General features: G+C 40.2%; 1 protein-coding gene across 1 annotated transcript in view; it reads left to right on the top strand.

The window, feature by feature from the left end:
* NAMPT (nicotinamide phosphoribosyltransferase) overlaps positions 1-13598 on the top strand; it is a 30446-nt gene extending 16848 nt beyond the window's left edge. Inside the window, exons 7-11 of the mRNA XM_075024847.1 lie at positions 1704-1929; positions 3119-3238; positions 8487-8627; positions 8778-8912; positions 10682-13598. Of these exons, the coding sequence (XP_074880948.1) occupies positions 1704-1929; positions 3119-3238; positions 8487-8627; positions 8778-8912; positions 10682-10795 (736 nt within the window). The 3' untranslated portion in view covers positions 10796-13598. The remainder of the gene's footprint in view (positions 1-1703; positions 1930-3118; positions 3239-8486; positions 8628-8777; positions 8913-10681) is intronic.
* The last annotated feature ends 10296 nt before the right edge of the window (positions 13599-23894 follow it).

Raw genomic sequence — 23894 nt, 5'->3', positions numbered from 1 at the left:
GATTCACATTATGAACTTTAAATTTTGTTTTAAAGATAAAATCTTAAAATGGAAAACCATGTAAGTTGCAATTCTGGACTCTCCCAGAACACGTTCTTCCTCCAGAAGAGGCAGTTGCTCTAAAGCTTCCCATCAGTATAACTAATTCACCCAATGGTAAATCCTTGATCTCTCACTAAGAATTGTGAATGAGTTTTTTGAGAGTAAGGAACTGATCTCAAATAGGCGCTCTCATTTTTTATATCCAAATCCTGTACAAGGTCAGGAGTGAATGCAAATCCTTGGATTTCACTTGCATGTCTGCATACTGAAATGAGCAGAATATAAAGGAAGGAATGGTTGGTTATTGTCTTATCTAGTACAAAATCTGGTGCTTTTAAGTAGTGAATATTTTCACTTAGGATTGCAAGACAGATAATAGAAAGGCTTACATGAATAGTCCTCGTAGGCTGATCATAGTGATCATCTTTAAAGGAACACTGCTTCATATAACTTTCTGGACCATTGCTGTAGTGCTGTTCTAGAACTCCTGCTCTATCAGTAGACAAAGTTTGTCTGAAACATCTTAGCTTAATACCACAGTTAAATCCAAAAATGATGGCCCAAGCAACTATAAAACTTATTGTAATGGAAGCAAACACACAGAGTCAGAGAACAAGCATCTTTTGCACAGCATATTGAAGTAGTGGGATGAGAGCAGACAGCTTAAACTGCCCTAGTTAAGTTCTTATTGCCAAATACAGGCTGCAGTCACCCCTTCCAAGTTAATACACGAAAAGGGTTTCATGCAAGAGACCTGAATCTTTCCAGAATTGTTCTACTGTTCCACAACCTGCGATGCGAGGTTGTGTTGTGAGTGTGATGCTTGCCTCTGGCACTCCACCAGGGTTGTTCCTCGGACTGCCCCACTCCTCTGAAACAAATTTTGTTTTTTATCTTCACTACTGTGATCTGGGGCTTGTCTACACAGTACTTAATGATAGCATTTTACGGTAAAAATTCAATGCCCACTAGCTCTTACTGCACACCTATGCTTTGCATGAGAGCGTTATTTGGTGTTCACACGCAAGTTACTAAAGTCAGTGACAGCTACATACAGAACAGCTACTGCAGATCAATTGACATTCAGTAACTTATTACCTCTCTGAGCAACTCTGTTTTATGTGCTTGGCTGTACCCTTGTACCAAGGGTAATGCCCTGAGGTTCCTCTAGAAGAATGTTTGTATGAGTGAGCATAATGGTTTTCTATCACTATTAACAAAGAAAATAGATGTGTTTTCTTCTAAGATTTTTCTAACATAAGCTGCTAGTTCTCTACTTCCCATTTTGTAGTCTGAAGCTGCCAGAGCAGATGTTCTGTTCTTGGATCTGTAGTTCCCTAACTGTCTGATTTTCAGATTTAAAAGAGAAACTCTCTCACAAATGTTTAAAAAAAAAATAAAAATTCACATTTACATGTGAAAGAAGTTTAATGTGTCAAGTGTTTGTCTGAGTTGCCAAAGATAAATCCAGGGTGCTGTTTATTTAGTATATGGTATATTTACTATCCATGCAACACAGAGCTGATAAACACATAGTTTATGCTGTCTTGCAATCATATTGCCTATCATTATCTTGAACTGTTGCTGGTAGGAAATATAGAATGTGTGATTTAACATATATAAATGCTGTTCTAATATGGATTTTTCAATTGAATTTACAGTACAATAACAGCTTGGGGGAAAGATCATGAAAAAGATGCTTTTGAACACATAGTGACACAGTTTTCTTCAGTGCCTGTATCTGTGGTTAGTGACAGCTACGACATTTACAATGCTTGTGAAAAAATATGGGGTGATGACTTAAGGCATATAATTGAAGCCCGAAGTCCAGAGGCACCGCTTATTATTAGACCAGATTCTGGGAATCCCCTTGACACTGTTTTAAAGGTAATACTTTCTTCAAGTCATTCGTAAACAAGGTTGGGAAGGGCAATTGTTTGTCTTGTAATAACCAGCTAACAAACATAGGAAACATAATGCTCTAACTTGGTATGCATGGTATGTAGTTGATGCTGGATAATTTGGACCTATGAAAAATGTAAACATTTATCTCATCTCAATATAGATATGGAAACTCTTTTGCAGTCTGAATAGTTTAATCTTTTTCATCAAACCTGATCTTGAAGCTTTTACAACAGTTACCAGTTTTGCTGGCCTAATAATGCTGGAATGATTCTATAAAGAGAAACTTTCATCACTTGTTTCCTATTTTATTTGTTATTAACTTGAGTGTTAATAAATGCCAGGCCAATAAGACTTCTTACCACCAAGTTTAGGTATGTTGATGTCCTGTATTAATGTAATGCACTGGTTTATGCTGCATGTTTAGCATTATTCTGCCTTTTGTAAGACATGCATTTAAGTCAGTGGCACACGACCTCCAAGTTGAAAAATGTGTCTTGCCTTGTAGCTCTTAACAGAGCATAATGATTGTTGCAGTTCTATAATAAAAGCTGTTGATACCTCTGAATTTGAGTAGCTGTCAGTACTGTTTTAATGAGGAAGAGTAGGGCAGACTTTAGTTATGTTGGTACTCTATCAAATTAGATCCATACAGTTTTAACACTTTTTTTTTTTCCTTTGGGATAAGTGACATATCACAAATAGGAACTTTGAATAATCTTTATCAGAGCTGATAAGAAAAACTCCTAACTGAAGTGTTTCATTTTAATTATTGATGGCTTACAAAATTGTAGAAAACTGAAAGCCTCATCCACCATCTTAAGGGAGGTCAAAAGAAGAGTAAAATCTTCAATTGCACATTTAATAGCAAAAACTTGCAGCAACCAAAGAAAGAAGGGAAGGAAACATGGTTCTGATTAGCTTTTGGGTACAAGTTCATAAAGGCCAAATGGTCTGTGACTGCTTTAATCTAGTGGCTTCCACCACAACGGCTGGCATGCTTTTTGTTTGTGTGCCTAATGTGGATAGATCTAGACCAGGATATGTGGGTATATTTATGGATTCTTCTTTTTTTTTGGGAGAGAGGCCATGACTCAAATGTGGAAATTGTTTCTTTATTGGAATGGCAGGTTTTTATTTTTATTTTGAACTGTCTCCCTTCTCTTTTCAATAGGTCTTGGAGATCTTAGGGAAGAAGTTCCCCATTACAGAGAACTCAAAAGGCTACAAGTTGCTGCCACCATATCTCAGAGTTATTCAAGGGGATGGTGTGGATATCAACACATTGCAAGAGGTAGGAGATCCTGTTCATGTGTCAGGGTGACAGTGGCAATGTTGATATTTAATCTGGACTCTGTTATGACTCGTCAGATATTGCAGCAGAGACTGCTGACCCCACCCTGCCCTTCATTCCAGACACTGGCAGCGATATCCTAATGCGTAAAACAAATTCATTAAAACTCCACAGGGAATTATTAAGATGCATAAAAAAACTAAAAGGCACTTCCTAATCCCTCTGTTGTAACCCTTCTCCTCCCACTGTCTCTCCTTTTGTTTGCTTTCATCCTGCTTGTCAAGTCTAATTCAGATCAATGTCTGGCAGTGTTTGGTCCTTCCGTTGATATCTAAGGCACACTGCTTGATTGCTATGCTATATCAATAGTAGTAATTAACTGGTTTGGCTCATTAGTTATGTACCATCTGAAGTGTGCTTGCACTCAAATATTGAAGGTGTAGTTCTGAAGGAGACTTTTTAAAAACAAGGGTAAGGGAAGTGAGTTCATTGATTTGGCAACTAGTGGAATAAGGATTGTTGAAAGCCCTGAAAATATGTATAACAGATTAGACTGTAGTCTGAGTCAAAAGTGCAATTTCATCAAAACAAAAATTGGTTATTTAGTAGATGCTGTGTGCTTGAAACTAGTTACAAATTCACCACTATTGACTAGATGGAGATACTAAACAATATAATGTGTTTACAAAGGTACAGGCTGCAGTAACTACAGATGATGAGGGGCATGTAAAAGGAGGAGGACTTGACTTTATCAGCTTTGTCCTGGATCATTAATCTTCAGCTGTATTCAAGTTCAGAAACAGAAATAAGTTGGATAAATTTAATTTAAATTTTGCTTTTCAAAATTAGGAGTAAGAGAGACATCAGGCTTGTTTTTTAGTTAGTCTGAAACTATCTGCATATCTAACGTGGGCACATAATGTGAACCTCAAAGACAGAACTCAAATTTGTCACACAAATCCTTAGAGAGCAGTTAACATTGAGATTTTTACCTGATATGCCAATTGTAGTGCAGTCACGCACTACAGTTTTGTTCCTCATCCAATAGCCTTTAAAGCAAATTTTATTTTACTTCATCTTTTTTTTTGTCCCATGTGGCTTTTTGAGAATATACAACTGTGCTAATGTGCTTAACAGACAAGCATGAGAGGTTAATAGCTGGAAAGAAAGTCTTATCATTAAATACTAGGGGAAGAGACTCTTTTTTCTTTTTTTTCTTTTCTTTTTTTTTTTTTTTTTAAATAAACCTCTGCTTGTTCTTGACAACCATTTGACAGAACTGATGCCTGTGTTAGGCAAAGTATGTTGTGGTTGAGATTTTCATGAGTCATGATGGGAAAGAAATTGGACTATGAATTCTTTCTTGTAAGGAACTCAAAGGTTCCTTTCTGAAAGTAATACTGGACAAAATTCAAGGATGCTCATAGCATCAACAGTAATCAAAATATTAAAACTAGTATTTAAAATCTTTACATTAGAGGAAGAAATGCACTGCTTTCTAAGTTCTAAATAGAGCAGGAAAATAATTTCAGCAGCTAATGGGAGAGGCTAAGAGGCAGAAGGAGCAAGTCTTTGTTCAGATGATCTGCCTGTTTACATATTTTCCTCATCAGACTGTAACTGATGATGAGGAACAGTCTACCTGTAATACACAGTAGAAGAGAGCTGAAGATCCAGTTCCACAAGACATACAGAGCAGACCTAACTCACTGCTGCCTGGTGGCCGCCTCCTCATCTCACTCTGTAAGCTTGCTGCGCACCTTGTGTCAGCTTTGGTCATTGAACCGTGCTGGTCACTAAAGTAATTTAGCCTGCACATGTAGCAGCAAACTAACTCAGCCAAAAGTGATCAAATTTGTGGTTTAGTGAATTACATTGACCCCAAAAAGGGGCCAGTACTCACGAGCACAATACAGGAGAGAAAATAAACTGTTGTTTTCAGCTGGAAGAAGCAGGCAGGAGGGAAAGAGACACTTCTGATTTGACAGCAGCAAGTTATGTTGGAGCAAAAAGACAATGATCTTGCAGCCTAATTTTAGTCATGTTTAAATTTCATGGATCTCTTTATCCTCTTATGCTAGCAAAACCAAGGTTACCATGCTGACTTTTGGAAGACTGGGTAATAGCTTGCCATTTAAAGAAAAAAAAAAAAACAAAAACCAGACAAAAACCCCACACAACCCTCAAGTATAATTCATCCTTTTCAAAAAGGAGCTTACATGAACAAATATAAATATATTATTGTGACCATCTTTTTTTCCCCCTCTCATAGCCTATGCAAGTCATTATTCTAATTACTCCATATCAGTCTTAGATTCTAGGCATGATTTATTGTTATGGATCAGGTGGAAGGTAATGGGTACCATAGGAGAATCTAGAATGAGTAATGACCAATCAATCTTATTTAACTATCCAAACTAGCTGAAACAACAATATAGAAAACAACTCGGAATATAAACTGGATTTTAAAATTCTTTGTTTTAATAGGGGATGCTGGTAGAACAGGTAAGGAACCTTTTCTGACTTTCTTCTAGCATTTTCACTTTTTAAAATCATTCCAATCTGCTAACTCCACAATATACTACACTTTCAAAGGATTTTCTTTGAACATTCAATTTCCAGATGTCTTTTAAATTTTTATTCAAAGAAAATCCTCTAATCTGGAGTCACAGTTGATGCATTAATCATGCTCATAATGGTCAGAGGAAGCTGGTCAGAACCTTGACATCTGAACTGTTCTCCCTGCATAGGTTTGAAAGTGTGAGACAAGAAATTCTTCTGTATTGCTTTCCTGGGGGGGGGCTTAGTCATTTCAGATCTCCCCCTTTTCTTCTTCCCTGTTACTGCTGCTGCTTGCCATCTCTTCCCCATACCTAAGGATGGGTCTCTGCTGTACGTCACTGATACAGTCAGAGCTGTCTTTCAACTTAGTCTCGATGTCCCTTTCCTTCCACCCCTCACTAGCCAAAGATTAGTCAGAGTAAGGAAACTCCTTGGGAGAGAGTGGAAAGGTGGAAGCCAGTTCTTCACCCAAGGTAAGTGAGGAGTTGTGCCTGTGGCACAACGTGAGCAAACTGCCTGCAAATGAGAGCAGGAACACTAGCTGAGAGAGGGTTCACCTTTCTTCTCACCCAGGCAAGAAGGTTAAGCGGCCATGGCCCAGCTATACTGTACTTGTACTAGCATCTGTTAACCTACAAGGATCGGTGAACGTGAAGTCTAAGCATCGTGTGCCTTGGTAGGATGTTGTTTATACCAGGTATTTTGTGCTACATCTTGTGGGCGTGTTCAAGGGAGTTCAGTGTCAGACCTGATCTATAAAAGTGGATAAGGAAAGGAGTAGAATACCTTAGCTCAGGCTTGGTCAGCATCTGGACAGAACTTGATTAGAGTCTCGGTGGAGTTTACCTATACTTGCCTTTTCAAAAGACAGCATAGATAAGCAGAGTCCATATCCAGGCCCAGTCAAGTCTGGTTTCTTATGGTACTGTTAAGCCTTATGCTTAAGGAAAGGGTATACCAAATCCCTTTTCTTACCCTTCCTTTGTCTTCAGTTACTTCTGAGTTGCTTAAGGGAGAATTTAATTAATTTTAATCCTTTATCCTCCCTGAGTACCCCTTTTAACTGCTTCCAGGAGAACCTAATCACTTGAAAATACAGATTCCTTTTGTGCATGGTCACTGTCTGAAAGGATATGATGACCACTGCTAAAATTCGCAGGATTGTCACATATTGAGGGGGTATTTGTTCAGGATACAAAGCTTCCAAAGGGTTCCCTTAAGTGAAAGTCATGGTGGTAGGACCTGAGATTCTTTTTGCTTGGCTTCTTGGATGAGGCTGAGTAAGCTGGTACCATTAAAATGATGGAAACTCACTGATGAGATCTCTGCTGGGGAAGTCTCTGCTAAAAATGTGGTGGGAAGGTGTTGAGAGCATGCCCTCAAAAAGTTATGGCTCTGCAGTCTACCCCTCCTGTTGGCTGGCCTCTTGTCAGGCATTCCGACTGAGAGTATCTGTGAAGAGACAGTCTGCATGTGACTAAATGGATAAAAAAAATACTAGTATGCTCTTTTGTTTACACTGGCTACCCGTTTGCCACTGTCTGAAGTTGGAATTATCTCTTTTTCTTTTTCTTTTTTTTTCCCTAATGAATGAAACTTTAATTTTGCCTTAGCTGTCCCTTAAAAAAAATGGCTTGACAACAGTAACTCCTGAAACAGTCTTGTTCAGTGTTACTTTGGCATTTCTTTTTGATGCAGGGGGCTGAGACTGCACAAAAGATTGCCAGATTTCGATTATGTTGATTTTTTAAACTCTGCACTGTTCCCCATAGATTATGTCCTTACATTCTGCTTCTCACTTGCCTTTTCTCTGGATGGATGGGATTTTGCCATTTCACCCACTCTGAAGTTTTCTCGCGCACTTTTGTTAGTAAAATGATTAGGACGTAGGAGTTCAAACACTTTCTTATTGGAGCTATTACCCTCATTTCAGGCTGTCATAAGGGTAACGGGTCAGGGAAACAAATCTCGGCCGTTTATGAGCATGACTAAACTAGCACCCATTACTCCAGGCTAGAGGATGTCAAGTTTGTCTGGATAGAATGAGGGTGGGGGGAAATGATATGGTAAGTTTTAACTTGACTGATGATAGCAGTGCAGTTCACATTGATCTGTACTTGCCTGAGAAGGTGGCAAAGCAAACTTTTTGAACAGCTTTATGTGTTTCCATTACCCATCTTTGAAATTGCTAACCTAATCCTAGTCAATGTGATTTTCAGGAGAACTGTTCTCTTGAAGTCATTGGTCAAAGTGGGTAATAACTTTCTGGAGTTGATGAGCAAGATGACTGCTTTGTGTCAGGATATAAGCTATGCTTTGAGGTCTTCCCATAATTCTGAGAAAATGGAAGGCTCTACAATATTCCCGTGAAATCTTCTATTTTCTTTAGAGCTCTGATTGTCTGGGCATTGCATTACTGTGCTACCCTAGTTTGGGAAGTATATATGCTGGCATGATAATAGTTTTACAGCAAAAGCTTTCTATAATTATGCCATGCTGCAATCACAAATAAAAATGCCAACAACGTGCCAAGTATTGACAGAGTTGTTATGTACATCTCCTGGAAACTGAATGTTAGTTGGTTTAATTGTCTGTAAAAGCATCTTGTTTAAGTAGAATAATATTTTTATGGAAAAATAGTATGGCCTAAAAGTATGCTCCATCATAATTTTCTTTTTCTTATTAGATTGTGGAGGGAATGAAGAAGAATAAATGGAGTATTGAGAATATTGCCTTTGGATCTGGTGGAGCTTTGTTGCAGAAACTAACCAGAGATCTCTTAAACTGTTCCTTCAAGTGTAGTTACGTGGTGACCAACGGTCTCGGGGTATGTCTTGGTACAACTTCTAACATTATGTTTTCAATAGAGGCCTCCCCACTTGAAAACCTGTTTGACATTTCCTGTTCCACCATCTGCATTAGGTACACAAGCCCCACAAAGCCCATTCCTTTTTAAAAAATACTCTCTTCATTTTAGGTAAATGTCTTCAAGGATCCAGTTGCCGATCCAAACAAAAGGTCAAAGAAAGGACGACTGTCGTTGCATAGGACACCTGCTGGAGATTATGTGACACTTGAAGAAGGCAAGGGAGATCTTGAAGAGTATGGACAGGTATGAATTCCAAAATGTATTACATCATCCTTGGTGCAAAAATAGACCAAGAAAAAGCAGGTTATAACTTAATTTCAGAATTTATTTTTGATTGACTTTTTTTTTTTCAACTCCCATCTTACTACCTCAGAATTGTCCCCAGTGCCAAATTCAGTAACAGCAGAATGTTAGGATGCCAGTAGAATGCTCAGGCTTTACAATTAGGGATCTTTCTCTTTTGTTTGTCTCCAGAAACAAGAGAACATTGCTGCTTTTTCCCAAAACTAATGTGTCAGTGTTGCAGAATATATGCTAGCCAAGTAGTTTTGTGTGGGCTATATTGCACAATTTGAGTAGTGACCTAAGTTGGAGGTGGGAGAGGGACAGATGTAACTAAATTTGTTTCTACTTCCCTACTGAGATTTTTAAATAGTTCCTTCAGGTGTTAATGCTCTGTACGTGGAGTAGTTGCCCAATTGTCAAAGAGGTAAATATAAAACAGGAATTCAGTTTCCCTGTTAATTCTTCACGATTGTAAAATGAAAAGCTATTTCAGTAAAATAAGCACAAACTTTATGCCAATCTCAGACTTTCAGTGTAATACTTCTTATGTTCTCAGTGTGCAAGCAATTAAATGTTTAACTGCATGTTGAGTCTCTTCGTGAATTAAGAGAACTGAAAATAAGTTATTAAATTACACTTCAGCCTTTAAAAGCTGGAAGTTTCTTGAGTTTTCTGGTATACAGAAGCACATTTCGGTGCTACTAGGCAGAGAGGTACTACTAGGCATACTGTTTTATGCAACAGTAAGCATAAAACTGAGATCTGAGATAACTCAGTCTGTTTTCTGTCTTGAAGTATGTACACTGTAGATAATGTGCTCTGGATGCAAAGATCTAAGAAAAAAGACTTTCCGAGTTATATATACACATCTGCATGTATATATGTTTGTGATGAACATTCATGTATATATATATATATATATATAATGTAGAGAGGGAGGGACCTAATGGTGAGAAATCTCTTCAAAACAAATCACAAGACTTTAGCTCTGAAATTAGGTGATATATAGTTCCTTCGTTTTTGACAGGTGAAATAATTAATTAAAAAATTTTCTGTCCTGGGATATTAGAGAGGGTTATTTGTGTGGTACAGATTCTGGGGCTTCCTGGAAAATGGCAGGGAAATGTACTCTTTCGTGGGTCCATTTCCCTAAAGCCATAGGTTCTTGCAATAGATCAAGCAGAGCAACCGGTCAACATTGCTTTTGTGCTAACTTTTCTGTACAAAGCTGTGCTTATTGCTCTTTGTGTGTTCTTTGCAAGGACTTCGTGATACGCTGTTTTAAAAAATATATGTACAAAGGGTACTGTGAAGAAAGATTTGTAAAATTTTTAATTTTTTTTTTTTCACAGTTCCTCTAGAGGAAGTAAAGATTTCATTTAAACCTCTGTAATTGAATTGTATTTAATTGGTTGAGTGTCGCCTTTCTTACTAGCTGCTCTAGCAAGGTATATTTAGCATGTGTGTATTTGGCTTTGGCCAGATGTGGACAGGTAAGGACCACTCAGTACAAAGCTTCTGTCTGTGCACGGCATGGCCTAAATCCTTTCTTCTGTCTAACCATTAGTGAAAGGTGTCAGAAGAAGCTGTAAAAATTTAGTATCTTAACAGTCTAAAGCTTTAGTCTTACCAGGCTTGATTTGGGTGCTTGCTTTTGAGTTTGTGTAACCTATGTTGTTTGTTCATTTGCCAAATCACTCTTGCTAAAACAGCGGTATTTCTTGCAGGATCTCCTTCATACAGTATTTAAGAATGGAAAGGTAACAAAGTCATATTCATTTGATGAAGTAAGACAAAATGCCAGGCTGAAGAACAGTGAACTAGAAATGGCGTCTCACTAAGTTTCATTCCATGTCTGTGTACGTGTGTGTGTAACAAGTATGTACTGCATAGCTACTGGGTTTATTGTACAGATTTGTGTGTTTGTGTTTTATGACATTGTAGCCAAATTATTTGTTGGTTTATGGACATACTGCCCTATCTTTTGCCAGTCTTTAGAAAAGATGAAATCAGGAAATGGTACTTACATTGTAAAACATATTTAATGCTAAAGTGTGCTTTTTAGGGCCCTTTGCCAGTAGTGATTCAATCTGGTATTGATCTTTTCACAAATGAGACAGAGCTGAGAAACTTTTTTATATATAACAGAATATCACAAAATGGATTTACATAAAATTATCATGATTGCTTTATGTTTATATTTAACTTGTATTTTTGTACAAACAAGATTGTGTAAAATATATTTAAAGTTTCAATAATTAAGTCTTTCCAACTTTTCATGATTTTTATGAGCACAGACTTTCAAGAAAATATTTGGGGGGGGAAATCCATTGCCTTTTGTCCATTAATCAGCAAATAAAACATGGCCTTAAAGTTTATTGTGACATTGTACCATTTGATGACTAAATCAGGACTCGTATCTACTTAAGAACCCATAGAATTGCTGACCTCACTGTTTCTTGTAGTTGTCTGTATTAGTAAATCTGCATTGAAGAAAATGACTGTTCTTACTAGAAGGTTTAGGTACTACAGACCTTGCTGGCACGGTAAGGTATGTAAATGAAATGCCAAATTTGAAAGGATTCTCTACTGCAATTTAACTTGCCAAGTCTATCCCACTTGGCATATGCACCTCAATATTTTAAGAGTAAAGTTTTTAAGAGATCTCCTCTTCCACTATAGAATATATGTGTAAAATACTGAAATATGGAAGCGGTGTATTTTAAAGTAATTACACTTCTGGGTTTATTTTTCATATACTGTAAGTGACATGACTTTAAAGCAAAATACTGGACTGGGTAGTGCACTTTTTTACTTTTTTGTATTTTTTTCATTGATTTGCCTTTTGTCAGACTGGATGTTAAATTGTAAAAATGTTTAACTATTTTTGTTAACAACTTTAATAAAACTTTATGCTAGCCAAACTCCTACATGAATGGCAGACCTGTTTCCCCTTCTCGCCCTATCTCATTGAGGTGAGGAGGGGCTTTTATTTTGCAGAGGGTAACTATAAAACAATATGTTTGAGAGATACTTTTGAACTGTCTGCACTTGATTGTATTTGCTCTCTGCATATGCTTGATTTGAATATCTGCTGGAAAACAAAACTGTTGAGGATTTTATTTGAGAAGCTATGTAGTAACCTCTGAAATGTTTGATAGTACTGTAGGATGGCTCTCACTAGAAAAGTACCTCCCTTACTTAAAAACAACAGCAAAAGCGAACGGCTCCTGTGTTATGCTGGTGATCAACTATCCACCAATGGCTTAATATACTGATGTAATTAATGCTTCTAATTAGTAAATGATGTTACAGAAAATTGTTAGGGGTACTTTAAAATAATTTAAGCCTACAAAATTTTATAAACCGTTCTTTTAAAGGAAGACTGAAAAGCCATACTTCATTGTTCTTATTCTCTCACCAAAAAGGGCCACATCAAAGCACCCATAATATTTCCAGGGTTTGTGGTTAAGATGTTTATGCCCAGTCTCAATAGTTCTTGTTAATAAAAACTTGTTTTCCACTTGTAGTGTATGTAATTATACATTTAAGTGATGTATTGTTTCAAAAATAGTGCTTTAGTAAGACTCTAAATGCTGACCTTTCACACTGAGGAACTGCCTTCCCTTTGCTATTAATGATATTGTTTGTATTTGGCCAGGAAAGATTTTAAATCTGGACCTAGGATCAGTAGCAGGTAAATAGTACAGAGCCTATTTCACTCCTCCACATGTGTACTAGGGAATTTTATGATGTATGGTTTAAAAAACAATAAAGTAAATGCTGCTTTCATTCTGTACCAATAAAAAATTTTGATAACTATTGACTATCCATAACTGATATTTTTGTACTTGAGAACTGAGGATATACTGTGGAAGCACTGTTTTCTTGTGTACCATGAAACACATTAGTAATTGTTCAGTATTGTCTAAAACTTTTAGCTTATTAGTTGGAGACTTGAAGCAAATTGTCTACTTGTGCATGTCACTTTCAGAAGGTTGTCACATCACTCATTTTATTAAATGTTAATATCTTTAAAAGAAAAAGAAAAACACCTGGTGCTATTCAGACCTGAATACATGTCTCTGTGTTTGGTGGTTTGACATTCTGGGCATCAAGGGGTTGACAGAAATTACTGCAGTGCTTGAACCATACAATGTCCTAATTCTTCCACATGAAAACAAACAGCATGTTCAAGTTTGCTTTAAATTACTAGATTTGTAGTCATTGATATATTTTAATTATCCCCATTTCATAATATAAATACAGTATTTGTATTTAAAAATAGGAATTGGGAGTTTTGTGTTTAATACTGTTATTTGTAACCATATTTAGCATAAGAAATGGATTTTATAAGACTATTTTTTTCTTCAGCTGCATGACTATGAAAAGATGCTTTTTTTGGTACTTTGGAAGATCTGAGGAGAGAACAGAAGAGTACTTAACTGTTTGGTTTGCCAAAATCAAAACAAAGCTTAAACGGATTTTTTTCTTATAGGTTTTTACATTCCTTCTTAACTTGTTTAGTGAAGAATAAATATTCCTCACTTAAATCCTCTGTTAAAGTAATTTTAATGTACTTGGCATCAAATACCAGTATGTAATACACATGGAAATAAAGTTTAGTTCTGGCAGTGAAAATAATAGCCATTTGACTGTGTCTTAAAGTTGTGATGTTGGGCATCAGATTTCATTCCTGTGCTCTTTGTTGCCAAACACGGACCAGAGCATAGCTGTGTTGTCCTTACGGTCCTCCGTAGGAGAGCTGCTCCGTTGGCTTGCATGCAGTTTGTGGCTAAGTGATTGAATTTACAGTCAGCTCAGGTCTAGAGAAGAGAAGGGAAAGTGGGCTCTCTTTGCTTTTTTGCTTTGGTTGTTTTGGGGCACGAGCACATCTGTGCTTCAGCTTCTTGCCTGTTTGTGCTTAAAAATGAACCGCTTGTAATTGAATTTGATGTAAGGAATTATTCTCTATATTTCACATAATCCTTTCTCAAACAAAGATTCATTATTTAAATTTTACCTCTAAAGCCACTAAAAATGCTTGTTTAAAAGCAAATTAACCAAAGATGTTGCAGCCTTCAGTTGACTTCAGTATCTGTCAAAAAATAATGTCAGCTCTTCAACAGCGAGAACCTCTCATGTCCCTTTGGACAGGATTTTCATAATTAGAAGTTGTTACACTTTTAACTCCTACGTAACTTTAAATTCCAGAGTGTACCTTACAAACAGAGATGCTGTTAGTATGGGTGTGTAAGGCACCTAGTGTAAAGATTATTGATTGTCCTTTGTTGCTGGTCCCTTCAGGTCACACTATAATGTAAGAAAGGGGCTCCTGTAGCCTACAGTAATGGCCCTTTAGCACTTGAATTCAAAGTCTCTGTTACATGATCTTTACAGAGAACATGCACAGCCTAAGTGGTAGGCAGGTGTATTCCTCCTCCTTTCCATGCTGGTAAAAACCTCCAGCTGCAGCACTCCAGCTTTTCTCACTAATCGGCCTTTATGCAAGTTAAGAGCGACTGCCACCGGTGAGCGTGCCACGGTGGGCTCCCAAAGGAGTCTGCAGGGAAATTCCAGGCCTCAGACTGTGCAGGAGAAGGCAAGGGACTCACAAATGTGTCTCTTCCTACATCCTCCAATTCTACTGTAATAAGTAAAATAGTATCTGTGCTGAGCTGCTGAAGGCAGGACCTGTTGAGGATGCGTTTGAGCAATGGTAATTGTGTCTCAGCCTGGTCACGTACGGCTTTTTTTGTCCATGAGAGCCCCATTAGGGTCCTGTAGGTGCACACCTTCTCTGTGAAATTTGTAAACACTTGAGTGACAGAGATCCTCTTGTCTTAAGCCTGGTGGGTAGAGGCACCTTATGTGAAGAGCTGTATGCCTTCTGAATAACCTGATGCTCAGAAATAAGGAAATACTGAGATGAAAGATGCTCTGTAAAGTCACACTGACTGAAATCAGTTGTTAACCATGGATGTTATGTTTGGTTTTTTCCCATTTTACTAGTAGCACAGCTGACCTTGTTAATGATTTTAAAACACCCTTGACAGTTATATGGAGATGTTTTGTTTTTAATTCATGGTCAGGGATGAAAAGCACTTAACAATACAGCATTTCCAAAAAGTATTTTCCTGTGGCACAGTATGTTGTAGAAAGGTACCCTGATTTCTGCTGTAACATAATCCGGACCAATTCAAAGGATATGGGAGTACTTCTTCTCAAGTAACATATTTTGTTCCATATCATTTCCTTACTAATCTTTATCTGACTACTCCTAACTGCTTTTTTAATAGAATTTCTAGCATTTTCAGTGGTGAGGCTTCCTGGAATCAGAATTGCTGTCCTCTCTCCTACTCCTGGCTGGAGCAGAGAGGTCTCTTAAGGACGGATAGGGAGCCATCATGCCTCCAGCAATGTTTTTACTTCCCTCTTACACAACTCTTCTGAAGTAGAAGGGCAAGTTTATCGTTTGTTTACCTTTGAGCCAAAAAATCAGAAAATTTGGGTTGTATAACTCCTTTTTCCAGCAATTTAGATTGCATCTAAACCAATTCAAGCTGTTCCTAGATCACTAGATAGATTTACACAAGCATACTCTGATTTACTAATATATGTAACTACTTACATTTTCTTATGCTTCATTGATTAATATTGGTCTATGAGATCTGAGGCTCTGATTCTTTGTAGTTATTCCAATGCTTGTGTCAAATAAACATATTGTATGTAGCCAGCTAATTATAAATTATTGAAAATGGCTTCAGAATTTTCTGTAATTATAGTACTTAAGAAATTCAAGTGGGTAGATAAGAATGCATGGAAGGATCTGAGGGCTCGACATTCTTACTTCTTTGTCACTAGTTTAGGTTATTAGTGTAGCTATTTAAAGCTTTCACATCAGCCCTTTTATACAAAAGGAGATTAGGAAACTTATAATGGCTGATTCATATCACCAAAATATTAATAAAAGTAATACCCACTCACATCAAACCAACTATATAGACTCTAAACCTTTTATCTTCTAAGGTAAAATGAAGAACATCGGTCTGAAACTTCCTTCCCTTTCCCACAAAAGGGAGAAGAAAAAAGCTGTTTTCTCGGAGCGTTTGGGATGCAGTTTCCTCAGCTTTCTGGCTGTAAAGAACAAGGCTGGCATGGCCTTCCCTTTCAAGGAAGTGTTCCCTATTCCAAAAGATGCTACCCTATATTAAGCATAAGGAATTGTGGCTCGTTGTTGGATGTGTCAGAAGGATGACATACCCCAGCAATTTAAGAGGATAATCTCTGGGCGAAATGGCTTTGGGTAGAGATATGTCTGTAAGTCACAGAAAGGTCAGAGCATGACAACTAATCTCCCTCTGGTGAGAGTGCCTCCCTGTGATTTCTGTCTCAGCTGAGCAGGTTCAAGTCTATCCTGTAATCTGCTGTGAAAACATTGAGGCTGTTCAACCAAAACAGAGTGTAGCCGTGTCCCTGTGATAACAAAGCAGTGGTCTGTTAATGTGCCCCAGTCTAACCTTAATCCATTTTTCAAGGCTTGTAGCTACTTGTTAAACCAAATGCCAGTGACAAACCTCATTAAAGCTACTGTTCTTCCCACACACTGTGGTTTCTGCAGCTTCACCTCCAGCACTGTTGCTTGAAGACCATTATTTGCTGTTATTGCAACTATAAATCTCAGAAGATAAAAAGGAAGATTTCGCCTCTGTACAAGGTTTTGCAATCTTTACACCTTCAGACAAAAGCAAATAGATTCACACACTAAAACCAAAAGAGAAAGCTGTCCCTTTGCTGGCTTTCACGTCCTTGGTTGTGACCATGAAAATGTTAATAGGCATGTGAGAATCTGGCAAAACTAAGAATTTGTTCCCTTAAAAACTGGTTTCCTTAAAAAAACCCATATAGTGAAACATACACGTATAATCTTTATAGTAATTAATAAAACACAGCTGAATACTCAAACACTTTAGACTGGTTTCTGCAGTTGCTTCTTGAGTCACCGGTCCCAGCCAGATTCCACATGGTTTACACACAGGTAATTCCATCAGACGGAGGGGCTGCACTGGCACACAGAATAGCTCAACAAAGTACTCAAGTATATAGAGACCACAATGTTGGGTCTTGCATCTGCTGCTGGCAAAGTCCAACACTGTATGAAATAATCCATCCTGCTGCCACGATAAACCCCAAAGGAAAAAATGCATTTTTGATGGGCTGGGTGAGCCTAATTCAACTCCATCTCTGCTTATAGCCATGGAGACTATTCCCATAGCTGTTTTGTTGCAAGAAAGCATGCATGTGTTGAATCCCTGGTCTATCTTTCACAGCCCGTACTGGATTAGGCAAGACCTGGAAAGAGTTTCATTAGTTTCTTCGCTGTTACAACGGGGTGCTGCCCAAAGGCATTTTGAGACAAGAACTCATGGTTATTGAATATGTGGTGTGCTGTAACCAGCATGAGAAGAGGGAGTGACTTTGCAGGTTGTGATACGATTGTATATAATAATTCCTTCCCACGTCAATTGATAAGACATAAATGCTGTCACTGAGATGGTTGTTATAACACTGCAGCAAAGGCAAGGATATCAAGATGCGTGTTGGCTAAGGCTGTCTCTGTTGCTTTTTGAAGTCACTCTCTTTATCCGCTACTCTCTTAAAACACATGGAATTTGGAAAGTACCACTCTCACCAAGCAGCCATGTGTAAGTTTCGTACAATGGGGTAAAGCTCTGTGTTACAATCTCTGTTCTTGCCTAACATTTGAATTGCCTGGGTTTCTGGTTGGTTGGTTGGTTGGTTGGTTTTAGTGCTACTGAGCTTTGTACTGACATTTTTATGAAGCTATTTTTTATAACCCCTGGAATTTGTATTTAAGCGGTAGTAGATGAATCATAATGCATCACTTCATGCGTGAGGTTAGGATTATTTTTTCCTGTACACATCTGTTTATGCTGAATTTCATCTCCCATTTTAATTTGCAGTTGTTGTGTTTCATAAGGTCCTTTTGCAGTTCTTCACAATCAGCTCCCATCTTTATTACCCTGAGTAACTCAGCATCTCCAGCAAACTGTCACCTACTTACTCATCCTTCTCTAGATTGTTTAATAACATGTTGAGTAGCATGAGTTCCAGCACAGATCACTAAGTGGAGTTTCACACTCTCTGTGAAAGCTGAGTATTTTTCCTACTCCGTTTTCTATCTTTGATCAATGTTGTATCTATGTAAGCACCTCCCCTCATGTCTCAAACCTTCTTAGCTTCCTTCAAGACTTGAATAGAAACCTTGTTGAATGCCTTTTTGAAATTAAAGTAAATTATATTAGAAGGGTGTCCCTTATCCACACACCTGTTGACTCTTTCAAAGGACTTCAAAGAAAGTGCCTTTCTCTTGCACATGTCATGCAGAGTCTTCCCCAGGAGCTTAAACTCATTCCTTCCACTGTAATTTAAAAGTTTGTCCACCTTCAATATCCAGTCCCTTGGTCTTTCTGTGCCTTTGTCCACAAGATCGAAAGTCTTTTGAAAATTTGGAAAATCTGACTCCAGACAACTCAGGGAATTTTTGAAACTGATACTTGTTCTCCTGCTGTCTTTGCCATGGTGCAATACAGTTCTCAGTGGTGAACGGCACAATGCTGGCAAGATTCTACAGTCTTATTTGTGTGTTGACAGTCATCTATTTCAGTGGAGTACCTTGGGATAAGAAAACCAGCTAGCCATTAGGACAAATCTGCTCTTCAGGTTTGAATTAAAGAGGAACAGTTACCAAGTGACAGACCAACCTGTGGGAGGCTTGTCACCTGGTGATGCTTCTCAGGGACTTGCATGAACAGGAAAGCTGGGCATTATAAAAGAGACAGCCTCACTAGCCACTTCACAACAAATTTGATGTGGACTAGAGGCAGAGAGAACCTAGTTTGCAAAGTGCTCATCCTTGGTCTCCAAAAAAGTTCTTGTAGTCAACAAGGGACTCTGAACTAAACCAGATACCAGAGTACTTCTGAGTAAAGAGCCATTTGTTTTAGAACCCCATGCAAGACTCTGTGGACATGTCTCATGTCCCGAAAAAATACATAGATAAACCTGGTCACCTCTATACTTGAAAGGAAGGTATATTGAAACTGCTGAGGTTCCCCTGGCATATTTGCTGGGCATGAAGTGGGCACTGGCAATTGGTATTTTACGTATACTGACTATACAGGGATCATGCATTATACTGTGCATATAAGTATGTGTACATATATATATATATATATTTTACTGACACAAAGATGCAAATCTATCTATGAATAGACAGATGTATATATTCTATCTATAGAAGGAAATGTCCATAAAGACTAAAGACATTCTAATAGTGATCTTTCATAGGCTATGATCTTTCACAACCTCTGCATACAGGGATTCTTGCCCTATTTCTTCTGGATAGTTTCATCTTATACGTGAAAGGGTTGTGTAAGCAGCCTTTTCAGCTACCACCTGACTGGCAGCTTATGCTGAAATGATCATCTATGATTACTCCTAAATCTGTCTCTGAATTACTGCTTGCCAAGACAGTCTGCGTGTCTTGTCTCTGGTGTTGTGTAAGTTGGTATTTAGCTACCTGCCAGTGGATGTCATGGGACTGCGACCAGGCGAGTCAGGTTTGCATAACAGTAACCTGTCTTTGTCCCTCTTTATTACCCTTCAATTTACGTCTTCCACAGACTTCATCAGCAGAAGTTTCATGTCATTGTCTAGTTCACCAGTGAACAAACTGAATTGTGGCAAAAAGACCTCAGCCCTTTGGCATCGCTGCTAGATGTGGTCATGTTTATTGGTGACTCCCAATGATCAACATTCTGAGATCAGTGAAAGAACCAGGTTTTAATCCATGTAGTTAATTATCTGGCAATTACATATTGCACAAGTTTTTAAAACCAAACACAGTGCTGTACTAATGCCTTGGAGCAATTAACATTGCATTATGATTGTTTTCTTTATTCAACGGACCTGCAATCCCACCAGTGAAGTCACAAGCCCTATTTATTTCCCTTTGTTACTGCTAGCCGGTAAAGTGCTCTGAACTGCAAGGTTAAGGACGATCTCCTTCTCCACTTGGGACGTCCTTCTCCCTTTAGCTTTGAGCAGGAAGTGCTGCCAGCCAAATCCTGGTTTCTACTGCAATTCCTAATGATGAAAAGATATGTCTTTAGGTAAGGAATGTGCTGGGAATATTTGGCTGGAGAAAACACAGCCCTGGAGGAGACGTGGGACCTGTGTGTTAGCTAGGTAAAGACACAGGAGGAGTGGGGACCATCACCCTGGGCACTGTCCTGCCTGGCACAGCCCAGACCTGGCAGCTCATCCGTCCCTGGGCAAATGTCTGTGTTGGACCAAACTCGCCGAGCCACAGGTCCGGGGCTCCAGCTGAGCTGCAATGAGAATCCTGGGCCGTGGGCTGGGGGCAAGGAGGAGAGGTCCCAGGTGAGGCAGGTCAGGGCACTTGGAGGCACTCGGCACCTGGACAGAACCGGCAGGTGATCACGCAGCTTGCAGCTATATTTCTATGAAATTAAAACCCCTGTATGTTGGTGATAAGGAAGGTGGAAGATGGCTGTGATAGACCTAAATCTAGTTGACGATATGTCCCCAATGTGCTGCTCCAGCAACATTTAAAAGCTTCTGAAATGAATATAAGTGTAGTGTTCACCCATCTCTATGTGCCAAAAGTCACTACAAAACAGTGAGCAATGCTGATGAGGTAGGAAAAGACAGGAAAGGAAAAACATTTTTAAGGGAAAGCACAACTTCTTGAGATACACACGGTCCAGGGCAAGCCGGTGATACCCACTCTCTGGTGGGAAGGGCAAGCCAGCCCCCAGCCCCTGTTACACCGGTGGTAGTGATACACACAAAAGGACCTAGGCGGTTTTCTGTCAGCACTGATTTCCTGAAGATAATGCACACATGGCCATAGAAGAATGAGTCTGGGGTCTGCTTGCCTTTCAAGGAAAGCCAGGAATGCTATCATCCAAGCTGAGGAATTCTGTTTGAAAGGGATACAGGGCTCTGGGGTGTTGGGATGCTGTGGGCACAGGAGTGGGATAGCCACTGTCAGCAACAGGACCACCCAGCAGGCGAGGTGGTGTGCTGTGTCTGACTGACATTGGGCATTCCTATAGAACTGGTCTCCACAAGGGTCTGGAGAAGAAAGTCTTGGCCTTTCCCAAGCTTGCAGGTGCCAGGTAACTGCACAGAGAGCCCGTCTTCTGTGAAGGGAGAAGCTCAAAGACTGAACTGCTTCAGCCAGGACTTGACAACCCACGGTGGCTCAAGAGACCTCTCTGGGAGAGGAACCTATGCATTTTTAGAGCAGCTCAGATGTAAATATGTGCTGTATTTGGGGATTATCTATAGTGCAACAGAGATAACGCACCATAATACACCTCCCAGGGTGTGCCCTGGTTGCCTCCCTGGATTCCTCCAGCCCTGCTTACTCGCGGGGAGCCAGGAGTTTTCATCATCTACAGAAGTACTTGCACACCCACTGCAGCCTCAACGTGCAGTTCCCTGGAGGCTGTGCGATCCCCCACGGGGTAGCAGAGGGCTCTGCCTGGTGTGGTTTCCACCTGTGTAGGACAGCCACTGACATGGAGCAACCCCACGGTCTCCTTCCTCCTCCTCTACCCTCTGGTGGAGCTGCCAGACTGTCCTCCCAGCCTCTGGGGACAGCGGCCCTGGGCAGCAGGGTCCAAATCTGGGGCCAGTGAGGCCACTGTGCTGTTAGTGTTTCCAGAGTGAACGTATGGGCGATGGCAGGATGAGATTTAAACTGCTGAGTTAGATACAACCCAGGTCTGGATCTGAGAAGTATAATGTCAAAAAGAAGGTGGGGAGTAACCGGCCAGCAAACCAACCAAGGGTGAAGAGGAAACTCCACTCAAATGCCCAGCATACCCCGGGGGAAAAAAAAGGATTCTGTATGAAGTGCATTTTCCTCTTCCACATTGCTCCTGCTCGGTCAGGCATGAGCAGGGACTGGCAATCGTCATTTAGCATGCAAGGTGCTTCCCACCAGGCTGAGCTGTCCGTGTAAGGTGCATTTGTGTATAAAACCGAGTTCCAGGTCAACCTAGCTGCAAGCTGGGGGAGAGCAAAGTCATACAGACCAAGGGAGTCTGTAAGGAAACGGCTGCTCCAAGGGTGCCAGATGTCTCTGTCTGCATGTAAGAAAAGCCAGAGGGACAGACACTGCTGTTGGCATGCTGGTAAGCACAGGCAAGGACTGTATAGCTTTCACTAGTGACCTTTCAGCTTCCAAAATCTTGGCTGTGACTTGCTAAAATACACTTTGCCTTCACTATCACACCTGTCCAAGTGGAGGTGGGCGGGAAGGAACTGAACTGGAGCTGGCTGAGCACACTTTGAGCACGCTGCTTCCCTGGAGGTGCCAAGCTGAAGCCAAGCAGCATGGCCAGGCCATCCTGGGCCCTGCAGCGAGTCCTCTGCACCAGAAGTTGCTGCCTGGCTGCTGCTCTCAGGAGGGACCTCTCAGTCCCCACAGCCCAGCAGACCCTGGAACGACTCCTCTCCCAGCTCCAGGTAAGTCCTGCAGGTGAGTGAGCAGCCTCAGGTCAAAACTACACCAGGTCTTCAGGCAGCATCAGGCTTCTCGTCAAAACCACCGCACCTGCCTTGTGTCTGTACAGGGATCGTTTCCCTTGGCGAGACGCCTGCCGTCTCTGGACAGGGTGTGAGGTTTTTCTCTCCTGTTCGTGCAGGCTCGGGACAGGGCACCCCTGGGTGATGGGCAGGTGTTGGCAGAGCCAGTGGCCACGAGAGATGTGCTGTACTCCTGAATCAGCTTCCTTCTGATTCCTCTCTAACGGGCTGGTGCCAGCTCGGTGCTGGTCAGGAAAGGGCAGCAGGCAACACCAGAAAGGAAAAATGATTTTGAAAGTGGAAGAATCCAGGATGCCTTCCTCTGCCGGGTGAATAACAAACCACCCGGCCACAGTGTTTGTAACTAGACTCTTCTCTGTATTTTTAGCAACTGATCTATGAGATCATTTTGCTATTTTCAGTTGTTTGTGACTTGGGACTTTTCTGCTGGGAACATGCTGAGTGGGAAGGAGTACATACCCTGAGCTTCAAGCAAGGGGCTGAGCAGACCCTACATACCCAGTAAATTATATTCATTTTCTGAGCAGTTTATCTCCCTGGAGCATCAGCAATCCAGGGCCTCAACAGCAGTTTTGGAAATGCCCTCCAAGATGTTCCTCCAAGACGCAGGAGAATAAGCATGTACCCAGGAAAAGTCCAGACAGTCTTCGTTAAACTGACCTGATTGCTTCCGTAAGCAGGCAGAGTCTGTCTGTAAGCCTGGATGTCATCTCATGTGTCCCATTCACAAGCAAACAGTGTCTTGCTTAAAGCAAGAAATGTAATTCCCACACATGCCTTTTGGTGACTCAGTGGTTTCAGCGCAAACGGTCTCACAGCAGATCATATATTCTGCATACACTACACCATTCCCAGCATTAACACAGTGCTTGCTGCAAACACCTACGTCTGGCAGCTGGACACCATTAGCAAGCCCTGCCCTCCAAAATGGGCAGCTTGATCGTCCCCCTCTTGCCTGCTCCTCTCCTGCTTGCCCTGCTGCATTACATGCAATGTGCTTTACATCAGCTCTTATCTCAAAGTGCAAAGAGACCCTGACCCTGAGTGCTGCTGTTCATTCACAAATGACTAAAGATGCAATAATTAATTGGCTGAGTGATAAGCCACAGCTATAACTTTACGTCAAGCCTGCAAAACTACCTGCAGGATTCCCCTGCTGCCACCTGTGCTGTGCTAAAACTGCGGCTTCCTTCGTCTACGCCAGAACTTTAACTTTCATTAAACAGAGACAACCTCTTGCAACCAGGGCAAGCCTCAGAAGAAACGAGTTACTTG

Source organism: Buteo buteo, chromosome 4, assembly GCF_964188355.1.
Source record: "Buteo buteo chromosome 4, bButBut1.hap1.1, whole genome shotgun sequence".
Taxonomy (NCBI): Eukaryota; Metazoa; Chordata; class Aves; order Accipitriformes; family Accipitridae; genus Buteo; species Buteo buteo.
Note: the sequence above shows the minus strand (reverse complement) of the source record. Positions and strands in the feature narration are given on the sequence as shown.